This window comes from Pundamilia nyererei, unplaced genomic scaffold, assembly GCF_000239375.1.
Source record: "Pundamilia nyererei isolate P.nyererei 1_Seehausen unplaced genomic scaffold, PunNye1.0 scaffold00196, whole genome shotgun sequence".
NCBI classification, from domain to species: Eukaryota; Metazoa; Chordata; class Actinopteri; order Cichliformes; family Cichlidae; genus Pundamilia; species Pundamilia nyererei.
Window position 1 is genome coordinate 160,903 of NW_005187597.1, and position 11,415 is coordinate 172,317.

The window sequence follows — 11,415 nt, forward strand, 5'->3', positions numbered from 1 at the left end:
TGTAAACAAGGGGGGGGGGAGTTGCTTTAGGCAAAATCTTCAGCTATGACAAGTCAGCAGTGCATTCATCCCTTACAACACATATACACACACCTGCACACACCCTTGATGGTGACAAGCTAGCAGTGCGTTCATGCCTTAATGCCCCCCATTCACCGACACACATGTACATAAATCCAGTATCACAGCCGTGGACCGGACACCGTCTTCTTCATCTCTCTATTTTACACTGAGATAGTTGTCGCATGCACACACATGTGCTGACTCTGCTCCAGACAGGCTGAAGGAACTATTTCTCTGCCTCAAGATTTCTCTTTTCACCTCTCTCTCTCTCAGACACACACAGACACACACACTCTCTCTCTCTCTCTTTCCAGCCAGAGGAGACAGTCTTGGCTGGGAGGAAAAACAGGAGTAAATCAACTTTACAGCTTGTGGTTTTCAGAAGGAGTAAGTGTATGTGGACAAGGACAGGGTTTAAGATGGAGATGGGGGGGGGGGGGAAGAGGGGAGTGAAAGAGAAAGGGGGGGAGGGGCTAGGCAGAAACAAACTGTTTTTCCTGGGAGTTACAATTTGCATGAAAAAAGAGGATTTTACTATACTGTCTATACAAATGACTAATGAGCATCATTGTATACATGGAATGTCTTAGTTTTGTATTTTTGAAATACACATAGCTGTTTTTTTTCCTTTGATTATGGCAAAATTGTATGGCAGATGAAACTGCTACCCTAATATATGTCACAAAATGATACTATGTGTGGCCTTCAAAGTGCTCTTGACAGTCAAAGTTTATGTCTTTCATAGATCCAGCTATTACTCTCTTCTGCATGAACAAGTGTTACGGGGCAGATTCTGCAAATCTTGAGGGGTCACAAAACCCTTGTTATGTGGCAAATGTTTAGTGTTGGGTTTAGTGTCCTTAAAACCCAAAGAAATATAGGAAAAAAACACACACAAAAAACCCCAAGTCGCTTCAAACACCAAGATTGTTTCTCACTTGTCGATTTTCTCCCAATACAGAGCTCTTGCTTACTCCAGACGCTTCGCTGATTTCAGTTTTTCTGATCTTATGCAATCACAGCAATAAAAATTGGAGTCAGTCAGATAAGCTGTGGTTGCTTGGCCTCATCTTTCTGTAAACTTTATATTCACTATTAATGAATTTCAGGCTGCGTTCTCTCTTTACACGAGTTGGGAGCAGTGCAGAAGTCAAATTAAGGCTCATATTTAGGAAACCTATTTGACTGCCAGCACCCACATGATCATCATTAAGGAAAATCATTAAGAAATCTATTTCATAACAGATTACCAAATGACTGCCATGTATTTACTGCTATGACAGGTCAGAATGAAAAAGGTCCTTCATATAGAGCTGTCCTCTAAAGAATACAGTCTTATTTATCTTTAGGCTGCTCCCACCACAGAGCATCATTTCATCTCACCCTCCTTTGTCACGCCAAATGTCCCCCTTCACTACATCATGCAGTGATGTAGTGAAGGGGGACATGCAGCTTGTTGCTGAAGGAGGACACTACATCTGTGATCCGTGATCGTCCTCTTTGCCGTTCTAGTAACTCTGTACTCACCATGCTTTGTCCAGTATATCCACTACCCCTCCTCTCCACATGTCCAAACCACCTCAGTCTTGTCTCTCTAACTTTGTCCTCAATCTGCTCACCCTGAGCCGTCCCTCTGATACACTCATGTCTAATCCCGTGCATCTTGGTAGCTCCAATTGAAAACCGTAACATCTTTAGCTCTGCCACCTCCACCCTGGCCTCCTGTCTTTTTTTAGTGCTGCTGTCTCTAAGCCATACATCATAGCAGGTCTCACTACCATCTTGTAAATCTTCCCTTTCACTCTTGCTGCTATCCTTCTGTCACAAATCACCCCTGACACTCATCTCCACCCATTCCACCCTGCCTGCATTCTCTTCACCTACGTTGTGTACTGTCCGTCCATCCAAAACAACGGAGAAGGGCATTGTCCATGATGAGTTTAAAAACCCCAGCTGCAGTATTTAAACTAATCTATTTTCAGTATCTCTACACCTTACATGTGCACCTTTCCTCTTGTTTCTCTCTCATTCACACAATTCTGTCTCAATTCCACAAACTTTTTATGAGAATACACCAAAGTCATTTGTGTCTTGTATCTGCCTCCCGACTGTCAAAAATCCCCATGAATAAAGAAATTAGAACTTTAAATTCACACTTTTATTTATTTATTTTTGTCATGAGATGCATTGAAAGAGAAAGTAATGTAGTTTCTTTATCACAGATATCTGGAAAATTGTATATCTTTTGTATTTCTGTATGGAAATTTAAAAGACATGAGCACTGGCAAAAAGAAAATAACAAAAGATGTCTCTGAGTTATGAAAGGTAAGGGAGAAATAAAGCAGTTTTGGAGATTACTTCCTTCCTTACTTGGAATTAAAATTTGCGGGAATGGGTTTGACTTTATTTATTTTTTTATTTTGTGAATTCAGTTCATAATTTTAAAGTTCTTCTTTTTAGTGCAGAACATAACAAATAACTGCTTTAATTGTACCTTTTTATTCATTTTTCAAGGTAGTTCATTTTTCATTAAAAATCAAGCATTGCTTTTGCAAAGCAGGCTTAAGCCTTTATATATTTCCTTTGTCCACAAGTTAGTCAAAGTATGAGTGTGTCTGTAACTGAGGCCTTCTAGGAAGATTTGTCTGTATTAATCAACCCCTGTGGTCTTGGTTAATACAGTATAATTGTCAGTTCTGGCCTTTGCTTAAAGATGAAAAGAAAGTTCAATGACGTATTCTTGGAATAAATAAATGCAAAATCTCTTTTTCTCATAACCCATGATTTGGCTAGCATGACAGCAGTGTAGATGAATATCTACTTCCAGCTTTCAGAATAATGAGAACTTTGACTGTTTGAATGACACACACTATATTAAATTTGCATGTTATATTTTCTGTTTCTGATTTGCTTCTAATGCACTGTGCAGAGATTCTTCTTCTTATGGTTACACTTTGACACTGAAACACTGAACCAACAGTGCTCTTTTATGCCTTACAGTGTCACTATTTTGGTCAAATGTAATCATTTCTCTTGAAAGAAATTACAGCAGCTATAAGCCTTCCTCCCTCTCTCTGATTGGTGTTTATATACATAGTAATACACAATATTATATGCACTCACATACATTTAAATGATCAGCACAATGCTTAAACTGTGCTTTTTTTCCTCATCGGTTGCCTTTGGTGCCTTTACTACCAGTGTCGCAGTTTGGCTAGATGAACGAGCAGACTGTGTGCTTTGACAGTGGCAGCTGCTCTGCACATTTCAAAATTACCAAGGAGAAAGGAGCAATTTGAATTTTACCAAAAGTCTTAGAACTGAAGAAAGCTTGCATAAACATCATTATCAAATCCATCCAGAGTGAAAAAACAGGAACAGCTTGCAGAAACTGAAGAGAAGGGTAAAGGGTTATGCTGTGCAACAGTTTTTCATGAAACACTCAAAGGTTTAACCTGAAGAATTGATGAGCATTTAAGTTACTGGGTGGTATTTTTATGCCAACAGCAGGTCTCCTGTTGGTTTGGAAGCAAAGAACTGAGGAGGTGCAGGGAGATAGGTGAAGCTATAGAAAGAATGGAACGACAGCAACAAGCTGCTGTTCCTGGTACAAGAAAATTGGGGAGGGGAGGAATGAGCGAGGAGGAGAGAAAAGGCACCGTAATAGTTTGAGTCCTAATCAGGCTGATGAGAGATGACAACCTCAGAGCCTTGGAGCCAGGATAACTATTCTCTCTCTGTGTCTTTCTTCCTCACATACACACACACACACCCCAAGATGCTGGTCATTATGCCGAGGAGTTGGCTGTCAGGCCATGTTCACACATACACTTCAAAAACACTGCCATCTCTGCAGCTCAGTATTTCATAGCTGTAAGGGATAAACCTGATTATTGACCGAGACTTGACCAATAATTTAGTTTATCATTAAATCATACTGCAATTGACTGGCAACAAGATGCATGATGCAAAGAATACAGTACTCTGTCTGTAATAACAGTATTTTTTTTGTTGTTGTTTTTTTACCTGCAATGACACACTCAGCTTCCTTCTGCAAATTCACATCTGTTACTTGTCCACATGTAGTTATATGGGAGTGTGACAAGTTCCCGTTGCAACATAAAGTCTTGCCGTGCACTTTTGTGTAGCTCGGTATCCAGCACAAAGCTTCTTCTGACCACCAAATGCCCTCCAAGATTTTTCCCCCCTCTATTGATCGCCTCGCTGCTCCCTGGATCAGACATCTGCCTGCACAGCGGCTGCCCATTTGCTCATTAGTTCCTCAGCATATACGCATATATACATGCACATATATGTAAATACATATATATAAACACTACCAGTCATAAGTTTGGACACTTCTTCTCATTATTTATTAATTTTTTTCACATTTGTTACATTGTAGATACATACTGAAGACATCAAAACTATGAAGCAAGATACACTGAATTATGGAAAAAATTATAAATAGCCCTAAATATGTCTTATATTTCAGCTTCCTCAAAGTAGCCAACTTTTGCTTTGTTGACAGCGCTGCGTGATGTAGTCACCTGAAATAGTTTTCACTTCACAAGTGTGACTTGTCAGGGTTCATTTGGGGAATCTCTTGCCTTTTTAGTGCGGTTGGGACCATCAGTTGTGTTGTGCGGGAGTCACAGCTGACAGTCCTATTTGACAACTATTAGAATTCATATTATGGCAAGAACCAATCAGCTAAGTAGAGAGAAACGACAGTCCATCATTACTTTAAGAGCTGAAGGTCAATCAGTCCAGAAAATTGCTAAAACTCTGAATGTGACGAAACAGGCTGACATGAGGGGACCGCCCCAGGAAAGGAAGACCAAGAGTCACCTCTGCTGCTGAAGATAAATTCATCTGAGTCACCAGCCTCAGAAATCACAAGTTAACAGCACCTCAAATTAAAGCCCAGATAAATGCTACACAGAGTTCCAGTAGCAGACACATCTCTACATGAGCTGTTCAGAGGAGACTGTGAATCAGGCCTTTGTGGTCAAACAACTGCTAAGAAACCACGACTAAGGAAAAGCAACAAGCAGAAGAGATTTGTTTGGGCCAAGAAACACAGGGAAGGAACTTAGTGGAAATCTGTGTTTTGGTCTGATGAGTTCAATTTGAGATCTTTGGTTCCACCCTGCTGTGTCTTTGTGCAACGCAGAAAAGGTAAATGGATGCTCTCTACATGCATGGTTCCCACTGTGAACCATGGAGGAGGAGGTGTGATGGTGTGGCGGTGCTTTGCTGGTGACACTGTTGGGGATTTATTCGAAATTCAAAGCACACTGAACCAGCATCCTGTAGCGACATGTCATCCCATCTGGTTTGCGTTTAGATGGACCATCATTAATTTTTCAACAGGACAATTACCCCAAACACACCTCCAGGCTACGTAAGGGCTGTTTGACCAAGAAGGAGAGTGATGGAGTGCTGCGCCAGTCACCTGAACTAAACCCAGTCGAGATGGTTTGGGATGAGATGGACCACAGAGTGACGGCAAAATGGTCAACAAGTGCTCAGCATCTCTGGGAACTCTTTCAAGACTGGTGGAAAACCATTTCAGACGACTACCTCGTGAAGCTCAGCAAGAGAATGCCAAGAGTGTGCAAAGCAGTAATCAAATTAAAGGGTGGCTTTTTTGAAGAATCTAAACTCTAAAACATTTTTTGAGTCATTTCACACTTTTTTTATTCACTACATAATTACATATGTGCTCATTCATAGTTTTGATGCCTTCAGTGAGAATTTACAATGTAAGTAGTCATGAAAATAAAGAAAAAATATGAGGTGTGTCCAAACTTTTCACTTTTCTAGAGCAAAGCAGGTAAATAGCTTTCAGTATTACCTGCAGCTTGACTTGCTATGTTGATCTTTTTTTAACCCCCAGCTTATTATTTGGCCCAGTTATATCAGACTAAACCAAATACTCAAATAAAATTCTTAAGTTTATAACTAAGCTTAAGAGTGGCAGTAGCCAACAACTGATCTTCATGGAGTAACCCCAGTTTTGCCCAGTCCAGCCGAAGATGAAAGAGGCAGAAAAACTACTATATTTAAAAGTTGTAAGAATATTACATGGTATAGAAGCCAAATCAATCACATTACTGAGCAGTTTTTCTTAATGGTTTAAAAGTATCCGTGTGTATAAATTGGCTGTAGCGATTAATGGACTTTATTATTTTATTAATTTCCAAAATCGTTAGTTGCTTAACTTAAATACTAAACAGCAATTCAGTGACAGTGCCAGAGCCCTGACACTTCTAAGTAAATTTGATTTTGACTGTTTAAAATTTAATTTGGACCGTCTCTTAAAAATAATAGACATAAGTGATGGATCACTTTATAATAAAGCAATGCAATAAAAAAGCCTGATTTTAAAGAAATCCAGAGATCTCTGACTGAGCTGATGTGTGTTTATAAAGTCAAAAGCCCTGCTTTAAAATCAGGTTGTGGTCAAGTAGTCTTTTCTGTTTAGGAAAGTTCCTAATTGAGTGAAATGACCCAGTATAAAGTATGAGCTTATATAACTTTCTAAATTCTACAAAAAAAAATCATCAGTTTTGCTGGTTTGGGCTTAGCTGACGTGGACTGACTCAAGAATTTCTTCATGCTTTTTTACCAGCTAGTCAGTTAATAAGCCAAGCCATGCAGCAGCATGAAGAGCTTAAATAGAAGTGAGTGACTTCCCTGGAGATGCGTCACAATCATATCAAAGTTTGTGTATGCCCATAGATAATGTGGCGGGAGTGATGGAGTAATTGACAGTATGAATGATAAATTATTTACAGTGTCACAACAGTATTGCCTCCACCGTCACAAATCACAGGCTGACTCTCACATCGCTTTTGTAGTTCTTGTTGTCAGTGCTTTTTTTCCTCATTGACAAAGTTAAATGGTGTCAATAACTAAAATTACAGTGGCACTCTTGCAGTGTTTTAGCGACCTGGTTGTCTTTCGAGGGCTTTAAGTTTCTTCCATGCTGCATTAACATCTCCCTGTCTCCCTTCACTCCTGACAGATTCATCTCCCTTCTATATATTTAAACCCTCTTTTACTCCACTCCATTACTCCCCATAACTTCTTCTCTGCCCGTGTTTTCGCTCCCTTCCTCTTCAGGCAACAGCAAAGATGGCTCGGTGAAGGCTGGTAGATTTTAAGTGGTGCATGACAGGTGCGGCAGTTAAATGTTGTGTCATAGCAGGTGTGTACGGTGCATGCATGTCTATGGGAGGATGCGTATTTAGAAAAACTCGCAGGCTTGTTGTTGTGCTTTGTTTGGCATTTTATTTCCTTAGTGATCATAATTTATTCCCATGGACATGTTATATTTCTCCCATCGGGGGTCTTCTCATTGCACGGACCACAGCAATATCGCACTGTCATAAGTCAACATTATAGCCCGGCCACGTTAGTATGCAGATGGAGCCAGATTCTCAACTCCTGTGTATTTGTGTGTTTGAGTGTGTGTGCGTGGGTGTGTGCACAATATATATTACCATTTATATGCTGCACTTATATAATACATTTTAGTGTGTGGATGTGCATATTTACCCTCCTGTGTGATTTTTAAATTTACTCCAATTTTGTGTTGTCTTCAACAATACATTTTCCTGTTCTGCTGCTCCGATGTTTCCTCTGCTTGGATATAGTTTGTGCATTAAAATAACTTTTCCCAGACCACCAGTAATTAAATAATTGCTATGTCTTCCTCCTAATTTTAGCAGAGCTTCTGTTATCACACACACAACGTTGGCAGTGGATGTTAAAAGTGCTGTTCTATGTCCAAGTTTGATTGATTCATTGTTTTTCTCTCTCACTCTGTGGAAAATATTTCTCCAGAGTAAGGTGAATCCGCTCAATGTGACTCCACCCATACAAGCTGTGGACCAGGACAGAAACATACAACCTCCCTCTGACAGGCCGGGGATCCTGTATTCCATCCTTATTGGTAGGTTTGTTTGTTTTTATTAAACATTTTAGGAAGTTATTTAATAAATGGCAAAGCGGTACAGTGGTTTGCAGTCACATCACAGCAAGGAGGTTCTGGGTTAGAACCCTCTGGCCTGCTTGGTCCTTGGTGTGTCGAGTTTGCTTGTACTCTATGTGCCCACGTGAGTTCTCTCCAGGTCCTCTGGCTTCCTCCCACAACCTAAAAGGCATGTTGGGTTAATTGTTACATCTAAATTGGCTGTAGGTGAAAAGGAAAAATAGCATCCTTATGTTTTTGTTGTTGTTGGGTTTTTTTTTTTACCCAAACAATTTTAAATTCACTTTTTTTTTTAAGACTGATTGGTGAAACATTATTTAACATGCCACTTACACAGGGCAATACGCTCTGACTCTGTTCTTTCGAGATTATCTTGTCAAATGTAGATCAGTGGTATTGCGGTTCCGTAGGCTAGATTTAAGGCCCAATGCTAACGTCCACACTCAGAAATTTTAATATAAAAGTAAAAAGTGCATGAATTATTGTATCTTAAAGGCTGCCTTGTACTATATTATTTCCACTAGAGCACTTTGTTGTCTAAATGCAGGCTTACTTGGTGGTCCTAGATGATCCGAATTTAAGTAGTAGAATTTAAGCAAGAACATTCAGCCATCAAGCCCATTTCCTTTGGAACCAGCTCCCGGTTTAGGTTTAGGAGATGCATGTTCTCTACTTTTAAGAGTGTATGCATATCCTGTATGGCATAAGAGAGGCTTAAAATGTTCCTTTTTAAAAAAGCTTAGTTACACCTGGATCAAATGATCCCAAACCAAACCATCCCACTGTTTTAGGCTCATGATACACAGAGAACTCCATTTATTTATTTTCCCTTTCATATATGTCATTATGTTTTGTGTTCCATCCTGTTTGTTGCTCATGGTTTCAGCTTTCTGTCATTTATTTCCCCCCACCAACCTCAGGTAATAAGGTTGGTGAGAGCATCTGAGCCTTTTTTGTTAGAGGTTTTTCTTGAACCTCTTCTTTTCCACCGTTACCAGGTGCTTTGTTGTGGGGGATTATTGGATTGATGAGGTTCTCTCACTAATCAGTGTTTTTACTTTACAGTATAAAGCACCCTGAGCTGCCTGTTGTGTACTAGCACTGTATAAATAAGCTGTGCTGAATCAAATGGAATCAAGTAACACACCTACAGAAGCACCACAGCTGCACACACATTTGCCATCAGAGTGGAGAATGAGACCAGGCCTAAATGTCCCTAAGGCTTTTGATGAAGCAACTTAAATAGACAGTGATAAAAAAAAGTATGCTCTGGACAGTTTGTGAAAGATAACATTTTACAGAATTACAGAGGTGGAATTGTTTCTCATTAGTGCTTTATACGTATCTAAAACTATAGGATAACTGTGCATCATACAAAATATTTTGATTACCATTTGAAACTATAAAATGCAGCATAACAACAACTTCAACAAGTCAGGATGTGCATAGTCTGTAGAAATGTACTGACATGACTTGACACAGGCTTGATTAAATTTCCCAGACCCCTCCTGTGAAACTAATCTCTCTCTGAGTGAGGATTATTAGAGAAAGTGTGACAATGGGCAAAAAAAAAAGATGTTGCAGCTTTGCAGCTCATCCAACATTATGATTCTAAATCTAAAAACAGAAATTACTGTTGAAAGTAAGCTGAGGAATATTTAATGTGAACTGCAGTGGTTTTGGTTCCACTACTTGTGATTTTTAAGGAAGAATCTGACAAATATTTGAAGTGCCATTAATGGAGGCAGGTTAAATAAATCAAAAGTGAGGCTTTTATTTTACTGTTAAACATCTAAATGCGCCAGTTCACCTGAAAAAGCAAGAAACACGCAAGAGGTAAAAAGACACAGAGAAGATGGGAATTGCAGCACTATTTATGCACAAAAAACCATTTATACACAAAAGGGTAATCAGGAAATAGGACACAACGGGGTAACTAAACACAGGTAAAGATAATCAAGGACAATGAGACAGGAGGGGGAGTAAAACATTTAACACAGGAGACAAATAACTATCAAAATAAGACTGGAGTTGATAATCTAACAGGGAAATGTAGACATATGAGTAAACTTAAAAAAAAAAAAAAGTAATTTATACAGGAGGATGAGATGAGATTTTTGTGAGACCACAAATTAAAATCTAAAACAAACAGTAAGTAATCTAATAACTAAAAACTGAAAATATTAAGGAAATAGAAAAAGATGCAAATGTAAATAGTAATAAAAGTAAAAAGAAGGAAACATTTAACAACTTGAAAAAAGTCCTCCATATGAGACGTCTGTCCAGTTGTACTCTTGCTGCATGTCGTATTTGGCCCTCATTCTTTCTGAACTAACATAGAAATAACATTAAAAGAAAGGGCTTTTGCAAAATTAAGATGCTTAATATATTTACCTAAGCTTGGATTCTAGGTAAAAACACATGCCTTAGATATAATAATAAAAAAAAGATATAATATTGGGCACTCACTCAAAGAAATTTATGTAGCACATTTCATTCCAAGTGGAGGCACAAAGTATCCATAAACATAGTAGAAATAATCTGTCTTGCAACGTGCCATCTCTCAAAAGCCAGTCAGATCAATGCTAGCTGCTGTAGCTGTAAAGATGTAACATAGACCGAAGTGCACACTTGAGAAATGTGATTGTGTACATCTGCCTGTGTTGCTGCTCTTTTTACCAGAGCTTGATTTCCCCATTGAACAATGTAGCCTTCATAGGAATCATATATGTACGGGCGGTGTGTACCTGTTGCGAGCTGCGATCTTTAAACTGGGAGCATTATCCAAGTCTCTTGCCTTGGATTCTCCCTCTAGAAACCCATCAAGCAAACATAAAGTGATTCTAACACAAATGTTTCCTCCCCTCTCCCACAGCAGTATATCTTCTGTTAAAAATGCATTTTTGGTTTGCTCTTACTGTTTGTGTTTGTTGTCCTCTCTCTTCCAGGCAAACCAGAGTCCTATGTAGAATATTTCCGCTTAAACAGAACCACAGCAGAACTTCTGCTACTGAAGCCCATCGACAGAGAGCACTACCACAGATTTGATCTGGTGATCAAGGTGAGAAACACTGCAGCAGCAAACAAGGCAGTTTTAATGAGATTTTCTTTTTTCTTGCATGTTTCTTCTACCTCAAAGAAACCCGCCAGTTCACTCTGTAGTGCTTTTTTAATGCCTTTAATCTACAAATATTCATCAAGTTGATCAGCAAATCTCTAAGTCCTAATAAAGACTGTTTATATTAGGTTTATTTTTTTCCTGACGATTAAAAGTAGTCTGCCATGAAGACATTTAAATGATAGTCATTTTGAAGCATTCGCTATAGTAGTATGCATGCATATATATATAT

The 11,415-nt window shown here is 39.0% G+C and overlaps 1 protein-coding gene across 1 annotated transcript in view; it reads left to right on the forward strand.

Annotated features, from left to right (window-relative positions):
- Positions 1-11,415, forward strand: part of LOC102200715 (protocadherin-15-like) — a 219,770-nt gene that overhangs the window by 70,123 nt on the left and 138,232 nt on the right. The window contains exons 10-11 of the mRNA XM_005747367.1: positions 7,918-8,026; positions 11,014-11,126. Of these exons, the coding sequence (XP_005747424.1) occupies positions 7,918-8,026; positions 11,014-11,126 (222 nt within the window). The remainder of the gene's footprint in view (positions 1-7,917; positions 8,027-11,013; positions 11,127-11,415) is intronic.